This window comes from Gordionus sp. m RMFG-2023, chromosome 3, assembly GCF_954871325.1.
Source record: "Gordionus sp. m RMFG-2023 chromosome 3, tfGorSpeb1-WG-v2, whole genome shotgun sequence".
In the NCBI taxonomy this organism is placed as follows: Eukaryota; Metazoa; Nematomorpha; class Gordioida; order Chordodea; family Parachordodidae; genus Gordionus; species Gordionus sp. m RMFG-2023.
In genome coordinates this window covers 36,687,907-36,710,023 of record NC_088777.1, presented here as the reverse complement: position 1 = coordinate 36,710,023, position 22,117 = coordinate 36,687,907, and the positions used below count along the sequence as shown (strand labels likewise).

At 25.9% G+C, this 22,117-nt stretch overlaps 1 protein-coding gene and 1 non-coding gene across 2 annotated transcripts; one reads left to right on the top strand and one right to left on the bottom strand.

Moving 5' to 3' along the window:
* Positions 1–7,048: 7,048 nt before the first annotated feature.
* Positions 7,049–20,989, bottom strand: LOC135925885 (NADH-quinone oxidoreductase subunit B 2-like). The gene is made up of 4 exons (XM_065461444.1): positions 20,675–20,989; positions 19,311–19,490; positions 7,993–8,128; positions 7,049–7,379 (listed from the first exon to the last, which is right to left on the bottom strand). The coding sequence occupies exons 1-4, from the start codon at positions 20,972–20,974 to the stop codon at positions 7,282–7,284; spliced, it is 714 nt and encodes a 237-aa protein (XP_065317516.1). The 5' UTR covers positions 20,975–20,989; the 3' UTR covers positions 7,049–7,281.
* On the top strand, positions 12,126–12,213 carry Trnay-gua (transfer RNA tyrosine (anticodon GUA)). The gene is given in 2 exon segments: positions 12,126–12,162; positions 12,178–12,213. It is a non-coding gene; the product is annotated as a tRNA-Tyr (tRNA).
* Positions 20,990–22,117: the final 1,128 nt, after the last annotated feature.

The window sequence follows — 22,117 nt, the reverse complement described above, 5'->3', positions numbered from 1 at the left end:
AATAGAAAAAGTATTATGCTTTTTATTGATAAAAAAAATTCAGTAACTAGAAAATATTTTAAATTTATATTGTTTCATATAGACCAGTTTCGAAAATAACACATTCAAATTAGTTATTACAATATAATCCTAATTTAAAATATTGTTAAATAATCTTTTAATATTATGAAATAAAATTATTAAGAATAAATTGTATTTATTTTTTAAGTTTTATATTTTGATAAACAAATTTGTTGAAAAATTAAAAATTGGATGCGAGTGTATTAACCAGAGTTGTTAAAGTAACAAGCTACATGTAGCGTGCTAACTTTTTTGGTAGCATAGCTAATAGCGGCTACCTTTTTTGTAATTATTTAATTTTTTAGCGCGCTACTTTTTTTGAAAGTAGCTAAGTAGCCGCTAACTTCGCTACTTATAAAAAATATAATGGTAAGTATAAACATGAAAATTTAAATATAATATCATAATTAATTATAATTTTTATGATTTATTATTTAATTTTGAAATTAAAATATAATTTCAATTTATAATTTATATTTTCATTTGTATTATAAACCTAAATCACGTGTTAATAATTTAAAATGTCATCGCCTATGGATATCCAAATCGTTGAAAGTGATTCAGACAATGATATTAATGAAATGGAAGATACCAGGGAAGAAAATGTTCTTAATAGCTATAATACAAATTTCCCATTCCATAGATTTGAAAATTTTTTAAAATAAATATATAACCAAAACTGGTTTCAAATTTATTTGTTTAAAATGTAAAAAAAATATTTCCTCAAATCAATCCAGTAGCTATAACCTCAAGAAAGACCTAAAGGTAAATGTTGAAAGTGGGTGGTTTTGAGACCTAAAAATAAAAATAGAAAACAAATATATATATAAAAAAATTAATAATAATTAGGAATCACGAAATCAATTTAATTCTTTATTCAAAATTATAACATTATCAAATTAACAAAATTATAAAAGTAAAAATAATAAAAAAAGATTAATAAAAATAAAAATAAAATACAAAAAAGTTAATAATTATAAAAGATCATGTCGAATGGTAAAAATTGGAGTTTTTATACTCTTTTCAATCTTCTTTATAAATAATATTCATAACTTAAATTATTTTCAGTTCTCACTATTCAAATATAATATTTTTATCACGCGTTATAATAATAAATCCAAAAGAACTCTTTATGCGAATTAAATATAAAGTACAAATTTAACGAATATTACAACAGTAAATTGTCAATTTTACATTCTAATAATATTTATTTTAAAGACTGTTCATGAATTTTAAGGAAATGGAGAAACATCTAAATAACTTTGGTATAGGCGACTCTACATCCAAAAAGACTAATTCAATTCAAACCAAATTAATTAATAATGCAAATGATAATATTTCTCAGAAATTGGCTGATAAAGTTATTGTTGATTTTATAATTTATACAATTCAGCCAATGTCCTTAGTTAATAATCCATCATTTACCATGATGATTAAAACTCTATCTCCTGGTACAACAATTTTATGCTGGCAGGCACTAATGAAAATAGCAGATAACTTTAAAATGAAAGATGCTCTAATAGTAGAGTTATCAGAGATATCATATATATGTACCACAGGAGATAGTTGAACACATAACAGAAGGTAAAAACTTGTTTATATTTATAAATTGATCTGATTAAATATTTTTGAGCTTATTTGGGAATCACAGGCCATTGGCTAGACCCTAGAATTTTAAAAAGAAGATCTGTGGCATTAGCCCTCAAAATGATAATGGGATGCCAGACATACGATGTACTTGCAAATAAAATTATTGATAATCTATCTTATATTAAAAATAAGTATATAAGCTTAAATACGCCCTTACCCTTAAGTTCTAGTGTCGAGAGATTATTTAATAAGGCAAAACTTATACTTTCTGATCGTCGCCCTAGACTTGGGGATGATAATATTGAAATGATCTTTTATTAAAATGCAACAAATTATACCATAAATATTTATTTTTATTACATAAATTTTTTTATAATCAAAACTAACTATATTTTAATATTTATAAATGTTGATTTTTATATATTTACTATACAATACATTATAAGTAAAAAATAAAAAATTTGTTTGTAAATTTTTTTTATAAAAAGTAGTTAAAGCTACTTTTAAAAAATAATCGCTAATAGCGAGCTACTTTTTTGACAAATAGTGATAGCGGTAGCGCGCTACTTTTTAAAAAAATAGCGATAGCGGTAGCGCGCTACTTTTAAAGGTAGCGTTTACCAACTATGGTATTAACTTGTTTATTAAAATTGTGGTATAAGAAGATGATATATTAAATATTAATTAGCCTTTATTGTACATTAGAAACAGATAGAAAGTCTGTCATCTATCTATTTTCCAAATATTCTCAATACAATTTCTTTAAAATTTATTGGTAGATATTCTACATATATTGGTATATATTACGGGCAAAATCATATTTTTAAGTTGAAATATAAATCCGCTTAATAAATGATTAAAAAAATAAAACAATACCCATTAAACTGCCTCGCCTAATTTTTAATTTAAAATAGTTAGGCTTCAGATTAAATTAAAATATTAAACCTTTTTTACAGACATTTCTTGGTCAATAAGAATTGGTTCAAGGTTTAGGTACTCAAAATAACTTTTAATACCGTTTTGATGGTTTGGTTCATGTTAAGTTTGAATGGTTGTGTAGACTGATCATAATGGTTGATAATAAGACTTTTCTGTAAATGTAAAAGGAATAAAAGAAAATGCTATTTTTAATTTGCAAAACAATATTTTCAATTAGAAACGTAAACAAAGACGATGGATTGTTGAAGTGATTGCCCATTCTGCTTTTATAAAAATGCTTAATTAAAATATATATTATTGTAAAATTCGAAATATTGTTCTTTTTATTTATATTTTCCCAGTAATTTATCTGGTGAGTTTGAAGGATAGAGAAATGAAAGGATAAACTTGATAATATAGAAGGTATGGATAAGGAGCTGCCCATGCGAAAATATATTGTAAAAAATGAACAAGATTATTGAGTCGATGCCTGTGATGAGCATGGCAAGCTCAAACCGAAAATGGTTTGATGAGTTAGAAGTTGGATGTAGTTCAGAAATCCTAAAGATGTTTTCATTTTAGTATCACTATTCCAAATGAAGGGATTGATCTGCCATTTCTGATATATAGAGATGTCTTCCTAACTCCAGGGTGTCCCACCTTTATATAAATGTTATATAAATGTATCTAATCTTCCTAGATTTATCATTGACATAAATAATATTTTATCTATTAGTAGTGTCAAAACAAAATTTTCTACTCTAATAGGTGGGAAAATCTTAATGGAATTTTTCTGTGATAATATTTTTACCCCACATTTCAATATCGACCATCAATAAAATCAATATATATTCCAATCTACCTCATAATAATCTTTTTATCTAGTTAAAACCCAGCACCCTTGGCCGCTTTGGTTCGAAGGGTCTAGTCTTTTACCTTATTACTGGTTCAAAAATTTAACGGTTCACATTATTTCTCTAGATATAATGGTTTCATCAACGAGTCTTCCTTGCTTAGGAGATTACAGTTGTTTTTTTCTAAAAAATTAGTGTACCCTGTTCTGATATAGTATTTTGGCCAAGTAAAAATATAGCATTCTTATCTAGATTCTTAATGTCATATATTATTGTTATCTTATTGGGAATGCTAAGAGCTATTTTAAATATGAATTTGATGTTTGGTATTATTTTCAATTTGAAAGCCTTTTGCATCTATAAGTTTTAAATATTAAAAATTACAATGCTGTTGTAGGATTCAAATATATTCTGAAAAATTTTGTTATAAAATCTGAGAACAATTATTGTAATATCTATCTATCAAATTTAAATACATGTTTTTAGATAAAAATATTATATATAACATAGGCGTGGCTAGAGGGATGGAGGGCTAAAATCCCCTCCCTTCAGAATTTGCATGTTCTCGTTAAATCATTATTAGCCAATAAAAATCCCTCCCCTACATACCCCCATAAATGTATATAAATAACACTGTAAACGATTATTTAAGAAATTAAATCATTTATAATTTTTGCAAATAATGATTAAAATTTCTAATTTTTTGGAAAAAATTATATATAAAATGTAACATAACCAAAGGTCTACAATAGGTTATCTTAAAAATCTCCAATAAAATTTGTAGGAAAAAAATCAACCTAATAATAAAATCTTGGCCACGCCTATATATTATAAAATACTAAAAGTTTGGTAATTGAACTATGATTAAACTTGTTCAGGATTCAAATTTATTTTATAATTACTAAGTTTTAATAAACTAATTTTTATTGGAAACTAACCATAACCAATTAATATTTCACTAACTTTTTAACCCTACTCTCTTTTCTAGAGTTGTTAAGTGTAGCGCGCTATCTTTTTTGGTAGCTATAGCTAATAGCGCGCTACTTTTTTCCAATTATTTATTTTTTTAACGCGCTACTTTTTAAAAATAATGAATGTAAATAAACATGAAAATTTAAATATAATATCATAATTAATTATTTAATTTTGAAATTGTAATTTATATTTTCAATTTGTAGTTTATATTTTCAATTTGTAATATAAACCTAAATCATCTGGTGTAAATTATTATTGATAGGAACCCTGGAGTAAAATGTTCTTGATAACAATAATACAAATTTTCCATTCAAATTTGAAAATATTTTCAAATTAATGTAAAACAAAAGGTGGAAATTTATTTGATCAAACTGTAAAAAAAATATATCCTTAATGTAGCTATCTCAAAAAACACCTAAAGGCAATTGTTATTTTTAAATTCTAATGGTATTTTTATTTTGTAAGAATTTTTATGCCAACAGTTTTAAAGAGATAGAAAACATCTTAATAATTTTGTTATAGGGGAGACTACATTCAAAGAGACCAATTGAATTCAAGCTAAATTGATTAACAATAAATATTGCACATGCCAATATTTCTCAGAAACTAGCTGATAAAGTTATTGTCTATTTTATAATTGATACAATTCAGCCATAAGCCATCATTTACTATGATGATTAAAACTATCCTCTGGAACAACAATTTTTGTTGTCAGACACTACTTATTGCAATGACATATATAATACCTAGACTGACAATTCATTCATTAAAAGTGTACATCAATGCAAATCAGCTGGAGACGCCATCTTGGTTACATTAATCATTATTAAAATTTTAAACGAGAGCCTAATTTATTCCTATATCTGTTGCAAACTTTATTAAAGAATTATCGGATCATCGAGATAATAAGGAAGCAAGTTATCAATTTTATAGTAGTTTTTAACATGAGAATAATTACTCTATGTGTTACCAAAATGGCAGGTCCAGCTGATTTGCTTTTAACGACACTTAAAAATGCATTTTAATGAATGAATCGTCAGTCTAGGTATTATATATGTCATTGACTTATTGAGATAGCAGACAGATGTCCTAATTAGAACCATAAAAATGACTTTCATTGAATATTTTTTGGAAATAAAGGATGCTGATATAATTCAAAATCCTCTAGACGCATTTTTTAAATCTAAAAATACAAATAAGTAATTTTGATAATTTTTCTTAGATTAAAAGTATTATAAAATTAAAAACTACCTTGCGCTCAAGTGCTAGTGTTGAGAGATTATTTAATAAGGCGTAACTTATACTTTTTCGTCGTCGCTTTAGACTTGGGGATGATAATATAGAAACAAAATAAATAATTGAATATTACCATAAATAATTATTTTTATTACATAAATTATAGTTTTTTTACATAAATATTTTTATAATAAAAACTAACTATGTGTAAATATTTGTTACTGTTGATTTTGATATATTATATACTATGCAATTATGTTATAAGCAAAAAATAAAACCAATTTATTTCTAAATTTTTTTTATAAAAAGTAGCCAAAGCTACTTTTAAAAAATAGTAGCTAAGAGCACGCTACTTTTTTTGATAGGTAGCGATAGCGGTAGCGCGCTACTTTTAAAAGTAGGGTTTAACAACTTTGCTCTTTTCTAAACTAAGGTGCCTAAGAAATTGATTTCGATAAATTTATTCCGTGCTGTAGATCGAACCTGGTGAAAATTGGGAAGTTTACAACTGAACTTTCAAGATATTTAAAAAATTAGCAAATTTGTATGTTATAATCTCTCTGAAAATGATGAGCTCTAACAGATATTCTTTTTTGCATTATGTTTTTTAAAAAAAACTTATAATTTTATTACGAAATAATAAACTTAAATTAATTCTAGACGATTTTGGGAGAAAAATTTCAGACTATATTTTTATTTAACACATTATTTATATGACTTTATTTAGGGCGATTTAATCTTAAGATTTAAACATGCCCTTGTTCTGTCGTATAGGGGAATTTCATTTATATTTTCATTACCTGTATACGATATATCAAAATTCATCAATATCCTTGGTCCGCCTAGTTGTATAAATTGATAGGAATTTCTGATGCCACCACACTTTCCAAATCGAAACAATATTTTTTTTAAATTTAATAAATAATGTTATTATATTTTATATTACTAATTAATTATGAATTTTAAAACAGGTAGATTCTTTTTAATAAAAAATAATTTTTCATTATTATCACCATGAATATTTTTTCGGCGTGAACTATAAATGTTATATTTTACTACTCTGAATTCACATTGAGCGCGACGCGGTAAAGAATATAAAAACATAGCATATTGTATACTTGCAGCTAATTCGCGCTAATTATGAATTCAGGGTTAGGCGTATTCAGAAAGACGCAAACCAGCGAAAATAAAAAAATTATAGAAAAGTTAATAAATAATAAGATTCATTAAATAAAGATCAAAAATAATTTAATATTGGTATTGGCCAGTACTAGAGGCATGGCCAGATGGATAACACCTGGTATTGGTGTGTCTATAAAAATTATCATTATATAATATTTTTATCCAGAGAATCATACTAATTTATTTATTTCACTGTAAATAGATAATATAATATATAATCTAAAACTAAGGGGTCAAACAATTTTCAATCCATAACATGTAATATTATTAATGTATATAAATTGTGATACATATGCAGATATGGAAATATTAATAATATCTAATATCAAAATATGCGTTTTGTGCGTAGAAGGAATAAATTTTATTGGTGTTTAAAAAATTATCAGCCTATAAAGGATTATAATATAAATATTTTCTTCGTTTTATTTAATTTAATATTTGGGGTATTTTCAAAGAAAATGATTCTCTATCTCCTATACCACATTTCAGCCATTTTAGATCTCTTTATTTTTTTTTGAAGCTGCAAAACACCGTATAATAAGGCCTCGGCTGTCGGAGGACAACCTAATATGTTTTTAAGATAAAATTTAAATATATAATTATAAGTTTAACAAAATATTGCAATAATGGGAATTCGAAATGATAAAAAAATAATTTGAGATGGATGAGTTATTAAAAAAAATTACAGTCCATACAAATATATATTATATGAAACATCAATATAGAGTTAATCAAAAATAAATTTCCCTTCTCATAAGAGAAAAAAATTGAAGGTTTTTCTATGGGAATTATTTTCCGATAACCAGAAATACATAGAGAAAGAAACATCATATATATGTTGATTGTTTAAATAAACTGATCGAGTAAATAAATGACATCAAATTCTAGGGTTTAATTTAATCCTCAAGAGGAACTATCCAAAAATATATCTAAATTGTTTAAAAAAATTTCTACATTATCTAAAACACTAGTAAACACATGATATTTCAAGAATATACTTTGCATAAATTAAAAAAATTTAAACAAATAAAATCAGCAAATGGAAATTACGACCAAAATTAATAATAATTTAAAATAAAAAGAGTGGTAAGAGATAAAAACAACAAAGATAATGTAAGAATCCATTACACAGGTATTCGTGGTACTGATCAACTATGAAAATAAGTAAATAAATAACCTGGAACATATATGTCTACAGGTATGATTCTATCGCAGCCTCTGACAACCGAATAAGAATAATGATAGTAACCGCCCCCATTGGCACAGCTTCCCATTGATATCACCCATTTTGGATCAGGCATTTGGTCATATACCTTATTAAATACATTTTAAATAAAATATAAATACAAATGAAAAAAAATCACAAATACAACTAGTAATACCATCGCAAAAACAAAAATAAAATGTTTTTATATATTTAAAAAATTATTTTTAATACCCATTTACTTTTTATTATGAATCCTATTTAATATTTTGGACTTAATAATTTTTTAGTATGGTGTTAACCAGATTATTTGTACGTAGATATGTATGCCGCCGCCTAATTTTGACCACGCCGACGCCAAAAAGTGTCGGCGCTCGACACGCCGCCGCTGATGTAAAAATTCGGCAGCGTGATACATATTTTTTATAATTAAAAATAATATTTATTTTATATATTATTTATGAATTGTAATTAGAAAAAAAATAATATAAAATATTGTTTGAATTATTAAAAAATACGATTTTATTTTTTAAAATTAATAAATATTATTTGCAAAACATTTGATTTGTAACAATCCATATACGTGCTAGATAAGATAAGATTTGGCTAGTAATTTACAGAAAAGGTATTGAAACATTATTATATATTTTATTCTTTTAATTTTTGATGCTTTAAATATTTTGTATAAGACATTAAATTATGGAGTAATACAATATTTTCTTAATGCAATCTACAACTCATCATATTTATTTTTTATCATAAAAGGATTTTAATTAATGATTTTTATTTTATTGCCATTATAACTTATATAAACATAACAGGACTAAAACAATTATAATGGATGCAGCATTGCAATACCCTGTAACAAAATACAATAATATATCATTGAAAGTAAAACCTTCTTTTGCATGGAAACATTATGGATCCTTAATATTAAAAACTAACACAAATAATAAGAGAATTAGTGTTGCTGCAGATAGTCTTTTAATGCTTGCAAATAGCACTTGATAAAAATAGTGAGGATGAAAATAATTCTTCATTTTCAGAGTAAATTTTTTGATTATTTTTAAAATAATTGCGAATTTTTTAATTAGTTACCCAATCATATCTTTTTCAAAAAATATCAACACATCAAACATAATAAAACATTTACATGACTTATCATGTAAAGAAGAAATATCTAAAAATTTAAAATTAACAAAAATCCTATTAATATTCTATTAAATAGAATGGAGAAACCGAATCTCAAATTATTTAACTCCGATTGGGGCTTGGTGCAAGAACTTTTAAATTTTCTTAAAACCTTCAAAAAACTGTTGAATTTTTATCCGTCCAAAAAGGAGTTACTATAAATTTATCCTTATTATTTCGTAATGAAATTAAAAATCATTTAATTGTAAAAGAATATGATGGTCCTCCCATAGCATCCCTATGCTTACTAATTGATCATAGATTTCCAATAACGATCTTCAGGAGTATTTTAAATATATAAATTAGTTTTTTTGAAATATTATTTCTTTGTTTTTATTTTTTTACTTAAGTGTTAGGAGCATTATTGGATCCTCTTCAATCTATAATAGTAAATGAATATTTGAAGGAAAAAATATTACTCCGGTGAAATTTTTATGTCAACAAGCTACCTCTCTGTTGCCTTACACCGACAAATTAACTGAATGTTAAATGACGAAAGTTGCTTCAGAATTCGATTATCTTAAGTCATTGGCTACGAAACATTCATCTATTCATAACAATGGTCTTGAATAAATTAACTAGTCTAGAAAGTGTTATTCATTATTTTCGCCTTATAATTTAGAGATAAAAGATAACTTAGATTTTTGGAAGATAAATTGGATCTTCCTAAACTTTCAATATTATCTAGAAGGGTCCTGTGCGTTTCAGCTATGAGAGCAGACCCAACGAGTGTGTATTATCCATATCTGGACTCACTCTGAACTCTAAAATATCATTAATTTCCTATGAATCTAAATAAAATAATATTTATAAATGATAATTATAAATTAATAAAATCATTAAATTATAGTTAAACATAATAAAGCATAAATTTTATTTTAAAAGTGTTTCTAAATTTATAATTTTAATAAAAAGTTAAAAAATATTTGACTAAATCGATTCGCCGATGCCAGTCGATTGTTTTAAAAAAAGAATCGCCGCTGCGGATAATGCTGTTGGCATGTATATTTGTACGGTTATTCGATTTCGTTAAATTGGATCCGATATAACAAAATGATGATACAATGTTAATATTGAATTGAATCGTTCAAATTTTAAAAATAATTTTCTTGTTAAATTAGAATAGTCTATATTTGCTTTACTTTATATGTATATTTATTTTATTGATATATTTTTGTTTATTCTATACCTAATAAACATTTTTCCATAAGTCATTATTAAAAATTGGATTGGCTGATATCAGCATCTGATCAGGTTATTTTAAATAATTTACATGTCATCTATATTGATGTTTTTTATCGATAAAAAATTAAACTTGAAAATCAATTTTTACCCTAACCTATTTTTTTTTTGTATAAACTTACATTAATTTAGTGAACATATCAAAATTTTAAATGACCTCTTCAAAATTAAAAACTTACTTTACCTTTTCCAAAAACACTTTGTGATTAAAAAATATATAATTTTTTAATAAAGTAACTCAGTAACTATCTATATATAGGTCTTTATCATTTAAATTTTTGGAGTAATTTTTATTATTTGTTAATTCTACTGAGTGAGGCCCATGAGGGACAGGCAAAAAGAAGATTTGAAGGACTAAGCTATCTCCAAATAAACATGAAAAATCATTTGGTTACAAACCCTATATTTGGCTAATAGGGTTAGAAAGTGTGAATACTGTAAATCTGAAACCTTAGTGTACATGTGCCTGATCTAGAACATTTGTTGGACCTGCACAATAAAATAATTAATATAACCAGATGTTCAGTTATCATAAATATTACATTGTTGCATGGCGCTCAAATACAGGGTCATCCAATGCAATGGTGTCAAAATTTCAGGGGTAATTGTCAACATAATAGTAAGTATCCATTTTATCATTAAATGATTTTATATTTTAGTTATGAAAGGGGGGGGGGCTCAGTGTGTCATGATTAACTTAGAGATTGGTATAGGAGGATCTACAAGCCTCTATGTAAATCATAATTTTAACCCAGAACTCATTTAATTATACAGGTAGGATCTATTATACTCATAATTTTAAATTTATAAAAATTAATGTAGTTTTCTTTTCCTTCACCACGAACAAGATCCCCTTTCTCTTTGATTTGTAGAATATGTTTAAATTCCTTTATATTGAGAATATTCCATATTTTATCCCTTAATAATATATTAACACAAGAATTTTCATAATCTACTGTCTATTAATGAATTCATGAGCTCCATCGCTAATTAATAAATTTTAAATTATTGGATTTCTAAATTATAAAAGTTTATTGATGTTATATTTTCAAAGGCTATCAATTTGATCTTTTCAACAATGAATAAATTGAACAGTTGGCCATCTCCAGCTTTGGTCAGATTGTAAAATGTTGTGATTTCTGGGCTTTTTTAATCTCCTATTAAAGTGTTGATGCATCAATATTATTATCATACTGGAAAGCCATATTTCTATACCTTTTTTTAAGTATATATAACAATAATGTTGTATTTTCTTAAAAGACACAATAACTAGAATACACATCCCTTTTTTTGTAATTATATTCATAGATAAATAATTAATAGTAAATTTGTACTTATAAAAGATGTTTATGTTAATAAATAATTTTTAAATTAAAAATTTGATATATTTACTAATATTTATATTGTAGCTTATAATTGTGATTAGGAGTGACAGCATGACATGAGTGATAAAAGTATTATTTGCAATGATATTTAGAAAAGCATATGTAAATATTATTTTAATGTTTATAGAAAGCACAAAAACGACGATATCGCTTAAACGAGAGCATGACTATATTTTAACATTATATTTTGTAAAATATGCATAAAATAAAAACATCAAATAAAATTCACAAGATATAATAGATTTATTACAACATTTAATTATACTTTTTATGTACAATGAAGCATATCCTTCGGTAGCTCAGTTGGTAGAGCGGTGGACTGTAGATTAAATAAATAGTCATCCATAGGTCGCTGGTTCAAATCCGGCCCGAAGGATTTTTTTTTAAAAATACAAAATATGCATCTAGTTTGCTTTTTTCACAACATATGCACAATAAATACAATTATAGACCAAAATAAAAAAGATTAAATGTTTATTCATATAATTCAATACTTTTAAGAAGTATTGTTTATTTATCCCTAACCAAATTTCGACAACTTAATCAATTCTTATTGTATTCACTGTTAAAATTATGTTTTCTTTCTTTTGTAGATTTTCAAATATGCAATCAGATTTAGGTATCAACCTTTGCTCTAGACCAATTTGACAGGCATTTCCTTCACAAAAAACATCATTGTTAATCTAATAAAAATTTTGCTAAAATTTTAAAATTGATTAAGAGAGTTGTTTGAAAGTTCTTTATTCTTTCAACCAGCAAATAAAGGAGGGTTTCTTAAAACGTTAATGATAGAATTATATTTTTTTTATATGGTTTGTTAATGATGGGTTAGCTTGACAATGTTAATATTGATAAGAAAATATCATTTTAATTTCATCAAAAGAATGTTGTTGCCTATTATGTTTATTACATGTTAACATCAGATAAATTGGAAATATATGAAAGACATTTTTTAAACAGTCTTCTTATTTTAGTAAAGGCTTTGTAAATTAGAAATCATATTAATTGAAGGAGGGTATGAAACACTATAGTCATCAGAATAAAATGAGAGGGAGGGGGCAAATAAATTTAAATGGGGTAGGATTGGATTTTGCCCCATTCTGGTGAAAAAAATTGGATCCAGTCTGGTACATATGCTGGAATACATTTCCAGCAGAATTAAAACGTATTTTAAATAAATGATTTAGTGATAGGGCAATCATTTATTGTTGACTACGTTCTGTTATAATAATTTTGCCCAAAATGTATGAGCAGAATAAATATCTAATAAATAATAATTTGCACTTAAGTATTTAGTCATTTTTATTTAATTTACTCGGAAAACAAGGATTGCCTAATAAATAAACAATACCCCACATTACTGGCAACATATAAACTACCTATAAAAAATAAAGCTGGTCTTAATTTATGCAATGCAATATTAAAAGGTATATGATATGATAAAATATTATTATTGTCATAATTGTAATATTGGATATACATATGAATTGCCCATATTAGCAAGAATTTGTTTTTTAAAAAAGGTTGAATACATCAAAGAGTTATAGAATAACCAAAATTAGCTTTTTGATTCATGGATACAAGATACTAATATGGGTCAAAATTTAGAAACGTCTCTTTTCTGGGCATTATGTGTGCTTAGATACTTCATTTTCAACATTTTATCAGGATGGAATGACTTTTGAGAATACTCTCAAAATACAACGGCACCAAACCTTTTGACCATTTGGCAAACCAAACTTTATATTTCTTTGCGAAATAGTATTCTTCTTTTAGTTACTTGTTAATGGAAATTTTTTTTCTTGGCCTATCTAAACAAAAGTGTAGCTACTGTATAAAAATTAAAAACATTTTATAAAATTTATAACCCAAAGATTGAAGGTTAATTTTAAAATCGCATAGTCACAGCATAATAGCAATTAAATAATCAAATGATCTAAACAACGATCAATTGTTTTAAAAATGCAATTTCCATATTTTTAAAAAAATATTTTTAAGAGAAGGAATTTAATGATCGCATCCGATACTCTATATATCATCCCTCCATGAAAGGGCCGCCTAGTTGGTTTCGAAAAACATGGTTCCAGCTGGATTCGACCCAGAACTATCGGATTGAGATACACGTACTTAATTGACTAGGCAGCAGACGATTTTCGAAATTGTATTCCATATGTAATATTTAACATTAATCAAGAATAAATCATTCAGTTGCAAGGTAAAATGAGATTCTCTTTTATTTAATCGAATTTTTAAGTCAAATAAACAAAATTTGATCCACAATTTTCCCTGATAATTTGTTGCAAACTGATTTAATTTATCCCTGGATGTTGTCACATTTTGAGCCATTTCAACCAGATTTGACGGAATCAATTAATTTATTAATATTGTATAAGATAGTTTCTCTGTTTAGGTGGAGTTTTTCGATTAGGCGGGATTATTCATTCTTTCTTCATAAAAATAAAGAATTTCCTACGGAACAGGACATTTGAGATTAAAATTAGACTAGATTATTCATTCTTTCTTCATATAAATCAAGAATTTTCTCCTGAATAATTGGTTCAATTGGGATTCTACAGGGTATTTGAGATTATAATTAAAAAATAATTGTGATGCAGAATTTAAAAGCAGATGATCTTACCTTCATTAACTTTAGTTATGATTATTTAAAACAATGACTAAACACTAAATTAAAAAATGGCATTATTTTTTAATTAAAATATTTTCCTATAAATTGCCATAAGTTTGAATGTAGAATAAATTATTAAATCATCATTGGAACCTTGAAATTAAACTTAAATTACCATATTAAGATCATTTTAGTCAAATAAAACTATATGCAAAATTTTGTGTGCAAAGATGGGTAAAAGAGGGAAAATATAAAACTAACGTTATTTTTGTTTAGGATAATATATATCTATGTATCTTCATATTATTAAGCCATAATAATTAGGATGCCCTATATAACTCCTCTTTCAATTGTATCTGACCCATCTTACTCGTCTCACTAACTAACGGCAGTGACGAAGCGTCCATAGAAGCAAGGGAAGCATTGCTTCCCTTGAAATTTTTCTTATAAAATTTTTAAATAAACTTAATATAATCTTTGTACTGTGCTAAATAAACTAAACTGACTTAAAAATTAATAATATTTTTATAACGTTAAAAAGATTAATATAATTTTTATAACGTTAAAAATTAATATTATTTTTACTATATTAAGAAATACTATTATTTTTACTACGTTAAAAAGTTACTATTATTTTTACTACGTTAAAAAATTTACTATTATTTTTTCTACGTTAAAAAAATGTGGTAATAGGAAAAAAAATCCCCGGAAAAAAACCCCCGGAATGGAAAAAAATTTTAAAAAAAAGAAAATCGTTATTTTTAAAAAAATTTTTCTTGTCAATTTTTCTTAAATTTTTTTCTCAATTTATTATTTTCTTCCCATTTTTGCTTTAAGTCATTGTTAATCTTTATTTTTCTGACCTTTTCTCAATTATTCTCTTCTCAATTTTCACTTAATTTTTTTAGTATAACATAGCAATAATTATTGATAAATAATTTTATAAGCGAATGCCAAAATCATTAACAGCTATTAAATTCCAAAAAAAAACACAAAATATTTACGAAAAAATATTCGAAGTAATAATGTCTAAATGTCAAGAACGGGATTTATTTCTTGATCCATTATATATAATGGATTTCGAAAAGTCTGCTATTAGCGCGGTTAAAACTGTCATTGGTATGATTATTAATATGTTAAATTATTTATATTTATTTTTTCAATTAGAGGATCACATCATAATCAGAGGATGCTTTTACCATTTGTGTCAAAGTACATAGAAAAATTTAAAAGCTAGGTCTGGAACGCCAATACAGAACCGATGAAGCCCTAAGCTTCTTTTGTAACATGATGGACGGCTTAGCATTTGTTCCTTTATGTGATATGGGCAATGCAATGGCATTCCTTAGATCGGTTACTCCGAGCAATGGTAAGAATATTCTTGAATATTTCGATAAAAATTACATCAATGGAGTATCAAGGGAGGTCACAAGAAGCAATTCTCAATCACAGACAGGTCAAATTGGGCCTCGATTTTCTTCAGAAACTTGAATCAGAGCACTCTATCCAACGAATAACTCATAAATAATCAATGCGAAGGTTCGAATCATCGTTTTTCTAATCTGTTTGTGAATAAACACCCATCAATCTGGGTATTGATTAAAAAAATGAAATGCGATATGGCTGCCGATGAAACCAAACTTGAACGATGGCGTGTAGGTAGTTGGACACTGAAAACAAAATCGCAGTGCTTAAACAAGAAAAAATGCTGATATTCAAATTGGTACTGGGAAAAAAAATATCCTAGTAAAATAACCCATGTATTAATTATTTTCGTAAAAATTTTTGCTATAGTAATAAATACAATATCCATCCTTAATTACTATATTAAGTAGACTAAATTTGACAAAATTTGCAATAAGATCTGTTTATTTTATTGAAAAATCATTATTATGTATATAATTTATTATTAAATTATATTTTTATAATATTTTTTTCTAAAATACTAATTTGTCTATACCTTATATAAATCCAAATAAAAATATACCGATATTATTAGATCTTAAGTAAATTCGAAAAAAAATTTCTGGGTTTTTTTTCCTGGGGTTTTTTTCCGGGATTCAAAAAATATACATGAGGGAAGTAAATTTAATATTGCTTATTTTTTTTAATAAATAAGGAAAATCATGCCATGGTATTGTGTAATTTTACCATTAAAAAATAAACATTGGGGAAGCAAATAAAAAAATGCTTATTTATTTAATAAATAAAAGAGAAGAAAATTTTTTTATATAATATTTTTTTCCTTACTTTTTTAAAATAAAAAATTTTTCGTTTTTAAAATCCATAATTAATGTTTAATAATTGTAATTGTATTATTGAAAATTTATTAACATTATCATTTAACTAAAGAAACTTTGGTGCGAAAAAATTGATTATTGAAAAAGGAAGACCAAAACCAATTTTACAAAACGTAAAAAAAGAAATCAAAACTTGCATCCGTAATTTTTCTATCGATAAATATGAAAAATATGAATAGCTCACTGGATGTGAATTTTCTAATTCTCTATATTGTTGGTCATGCCTATTATTTCCAAAGGAAAAATATGTTTGGAATGATAAAGGATTTTCGGATATAATTTTAAAGGCAGCTAAACGGCAAAGAATCAACCGCTCATTTGCAGTCGATGATTCAATTAAAAACATTTGGCCAAAATCGTATTGAAAATATGATAGATTCGATGCGCAAAATATTCATCGAACAGCATAATTCTAAAGTCAAATCAAATAGAGAAATATTGATCAACTCTATATGTTTTGTTGGAATTCAGGAGCTCGTATTCCATGGTGATGATGAATCTTCTAATTCAGTAAATAGAGGAAATTAATTAATTTATTTGCTCGCGGAAAAAAATTTACTATTGAAACATCATTTAGAAATAGTGCAGTTTTTATTGGACTATCAAGCAATATTGAAAATGATTTGATTAATTCTATTTCATATGTCTTTCACCAAAAAATATTAAATTCGTCGAATTGTTAGATATTAGTAAATTCCAAATAATCTCCCAAAATATTTATTAGATATTTTAAACGACACTTATTCTCAATTTTTCGACTTACACAAGCTGGAAACCGAATTAAAGGTAGTGTTTTGGGATGTTGAATTAGAAAGAAAAAGAATGTTAATGAAATACTTTTTTAATATGCACCGATTTGATGAAAAGTTTTAAAGAGTTATTTAAATTATGCAAATTCATCTTAACTTTGGCTTCAACAACAGCAAGTGCAGAACGGAGTTTTTCCTTTAAAAAGAATCAAATCTTATTGCAGAAACAGGATGAGCCAAAATCGATTATCGAATCTATCTTTGATTTCGATTGAAAAAAAATTATTAAAAAATTTAAAATCTAGCGATAACTTTTATAATGCAGTGCTTGATCCTTTTACTCAAAAACAAAGACACCACTTATTTATAAATCTTAAAGTTGGTTTGAGTTTGACAAAATAAAAAAAATTTTTTGATTGCTTCCCTAGTAGTAAACTTGAAGCTTCGTCACAGACTAACGGTAATATTATGCTTATAAATTTATGTAATAATTAAAACGAGAAAAACTAAACAATTATTGGAGGGAGTTTGTTAATTCAAATTTTAATCCTGTTATTAATAATAAATTATATGCCCAGTGGTGATTTTAACAACCCGTTTGGGGCATGATACGGGTCCCATAGTAAAATATATAAGGCGATTTTCAGTTTCAAATGATTAGCAAATCTCTAGTGTGGTTAAACGGCTCGATTTGAGCCGATTTATATATATGACTCAATATTTTGTGCAAAAAAATATTATATAAGCTTGGGCACAAAAGTTTAGACATCTATTAGTAAAATCTCGAGGCTTAGGCAATAGTTTTCTGACTAAAATATTAAGTTAACGGTTTTTAAATCGGCTCAAATCGAGCCATTTATAAACTCTTTCACGCTAATTCTATTTGTAAATTTGGTGTAAACATCATTAACTTTTTTATAATGACCAAAATATAAAACATCGGCATATAATTTCCTCTGCTGGTATATAAAGTAAAAATATGTTTATATTGCATTTATCATGCCGGCCAATCAGTTCATTCAAGCATGTCTTATTAGAATCTTATATCGTGACTATAAAAACCTCAACGAAATGTAAATATTATATAAAAATATAGAGTAAATTTAAATATAAAAACAAATCTAAGTCTAATTTTTCTAGTCAGTTAGAAGGAAAAACAGAATTTGGTGTTAACACAAAAAAGTGTGATGTTAATCCTCATAATGACTATTATTAGCAAAAAGCGATAATTATTCCCAAGGGTATGGGGGGCGGGGCTCCCCCAACTCATTCATTTTTGGAGAGGTTTCATAATGTAATCTGACTATGCAACCGTATACTTCCTTACTTTCAATAGAAATTTTGAAAAGTTGATCATAATAGGATTAATTTAGAGGTAAAATTTATATCAAGAAAAAGAAAATTCTAATTTTCTAAAATTTTAATCTTAGAAGGACTTTTGTTAAGTTGCATATGATGAAGTTCTTTTAATATAATTTCTGTTTTTTCATAATCATAATGCATATTTTATCAATAAAGATTTTATCTATTTTTCCTATTCTTTTGATTGCTTTATAAAAGTTTATAATTTTGAATACCCCATTTATGGGCAATTTCATAATTATACTCTGAAAAAAGTGGGCATAATGACAATTTGAGAAGGTCTGTCTTCCAGTTTGGAAAGGTTCTCATCATATTGGGCATGCCTTTATCACTATAAAGCGTTTTTTGGCAGTGTCTTTCTGAAAATAAAAGATGAAAAGGAAGTTTAACCTTCTCTAATTGCCTCATGCAAGCCAATATTTAAATTTTAATGTACCCTTCTAAGTGCAGGAGCCATCTTATTAGTAACAGTACCAGCCACTATGATAACATCGGCTTGCCTGGGGCTAGCTCTAAAAACCACACCAAATCTATCCATATCATAGCGAGGTGCTGCCATGTGCATCATCTCAACAGCACAGCAAGCGAGACCAAAAGTTAGGGGCCATAGTGATGTCTTTTATATATATATGTTTAATTAAGGATATTATAGATAAACATATTTTGCAATCTTAAATTGAATATTTAATTATATTACTTAAATATTCTACCTACCATATGTGTCCTATAAAATCTTTCTTGTGACTATCAATTTTACTGAATTGATATAATTCTCCTATAAAATCTTTCTTGTGACTATAAATTTTACCGAATTGATATTATAATTCTCCTATAAATTTCAAAGGGAGTTAAATAAACAATAAAAAAAAGTAATCCATAATTGTCATATCAAATGCCTGAACAATGTAATTCAACTGATCAGAAAACCCATAAAAGTTTTGTCTTACAAGCCTTACTACTACAAATACATGTTTTCAAGTTTTATTATGAATTTAATAGCTTAGAATAGAGAAAAATTTAGCAAATTTAAATGTGCAAGATAAGAAAGATAGTTGATTGGTATTATTCATATAAATTTTATCACTTCGGAGCATGAGAAATATTTAATAAAATTTGGTTTGGCTCCAAATTGGTAAAATTTTGAAAGGGATTCAGTTTAAAGCGGTTTCAAAATGTCTAATAAATTTCTTAAAATGTGATTAGATTTTTAAACTATAATATATTGGTAAAATAAAATTATCATATTTCACAAAAATTTGGTATTAGTTTTGTTTTAAGAAAAAAATATAAATATGATATAGCAAGGATTTCACCAATTACAATATCCTTTTATAATAAAGTATATTATTTGTATTTGAATACTACATTAGAAAGGCTCAATTTAGGATTGGTTTTTTTTTTAAAACCCACACACAGTTCCAGGTCTGGTTTTAAGCCCATTATATATTAAGATTAATAGTTAAATTCAGCATATTTGATATTCAGATTTTTTTATCCCTATTCATTTTTTTTACTGTAAAGTGTTTTAAAATTTATTTTTATTTTACTTTACTTTTTTAGTATACATCACCCCTGATATGTCTTTAGACTTTTTAATTATTATTTTAATAACTATATTTATTAAATCATTTATTGTATATAATGGAACAAAATAAATATGTGCTTAATAATATATCTTAGTATATATATATATATACATCATTACAATATAAAGAGTATAAAACAATGTCCAAAGGTGAAATCATATGATCATTCCTAAATGCCTCAAATATAAATTAAATATTTAAAATATGTCATTACCCTTCTTGCCCAATTTAATAAGTCATCAATTTTTGCAATGGCATATTCCAATGGTTTAGGATTTATAATTGAACTTGAAAATTTTGTAGGCTTAATTAATTTATCTTGTTTTGCTATTTCTTTTGAAGATGTTGTATATGAACATAAAAATAATTTATTCCCCCAGTTAGGTATGGACTTTATAAAAGATATTTCTGGATTAATATGTTTTGAGAATAGTTTCAAATTGAACAAATTATTTATAAGAATATTCTGCTGCTTAATTTTTAATAAGTTATTGGGTGGTTTTGGTAAAATCATTATTTTGAATTTTTTTTATGTGTGAAAGAATATTATTCACCCAACTAATTATACTGTTTTCCAAACAGGGTTATCAGGTATAAGTATAACTGTTAGTGCTTTCGGTGTTTTAAATTTTTTGATAAACAATGCTGTATATTTGATTACAAATTTTGTGTTTCAATCAATGACATACATTGGTTTCAATATTGGAATATATGGTTGGTGAGGTATTTATTCATTTCAAATATATTCAAAACTAAATATTCATTATTCTATTCTATTGTAACCAGCGTCTACATGAGCAGGAGGGGTAGGAACAATTTGCATCCTATTTTTTGAGGGGGGTAGGGGTAGGCAGGCTGCTTTAATGTGGGTAGGATAAGTTTTATTTTTCTCTTTTGCCCCTTCTTTTTTTTTTCTTGTCACATAAAATAAAATTAAGTTTTTCTTTTCACCTTCTTTTGTCTTATTGTAAATGCATAAAAATTAAATAAAGTTTTCTTTTGTTTTGATTTAAATGCTTTTAAGGTCCACATATGTTTTTTGTGTTTTCTTTTTACTTAGGGGTTTTACTTAATTTTGGAGTTTTTCAAAGGGTGTTCGGTAAACAAAAGTTAGATATTTAGGTCCGGGAGACAGCTCTGCATCCAGTGGTATAATTAGAGTTTCGGAATAAATTCAGCCACTATTTATGATTAACATCTCAGGGTGCCGATGGCAATGATATATATATCATTGGCCGGTGGAAATTTTTTAAGGGGAGCGCAAAAAATATTTTATTAAAAATACCATTTATTGATTTTTTTTGTGTTTCGTCATTTTGCTTATTTTTGCGTATTTACGTATTTTTGTACATTTCAAACGATTTTTAGTATAACTTTGTTTTATTTACTTTTCGAGGTTTAGCAATAATTTGATATTGGTTTAGATTTGTTATATAATAGAAATTTTAATAAATCAAAATACTGTTTAATTATATATGTGGCCATTAGATAGTAATTGTTGTTAAATTCGGCGTTGGCACTGTAGGGTTTGACCGCTGTTATATTTTATTCAATGTTATATATATCATTGATTTTATTATCCCTTTTTTTATTTTAATGTATCAAGAAGTTCTCTTTTTTTCATATAAATTTATTATTTTTTAATTCATAATCACAT

What these genes read in the sequence shown, in the direction of transcription:
- LOC135925885 (XM_065461444.1), bottom strand. Translation starts at nt 20,974, where the DNA reads ATGATTTTACCAAAACCACCCAATAACTTATTAAAAATTAAGCAGCAG. An exon ending in TGGCTCCTGCACTTAGAAGG is followed by an intron (nt 8,129 to 19,310) that starts GTACATTAAAAT and finishes GTATTTAATAAG; the next exon opens with GTATATGACCAAATGCCTGA. An exon ending in TGTAGACATATATGTTCCAG is followed by an intron (nt 7,380 to 7,992) that starts GTTATTTATTTA and finishes AAAACATATTAG; the next exon opens with GTTGTCCTCCGACAGCCGAG.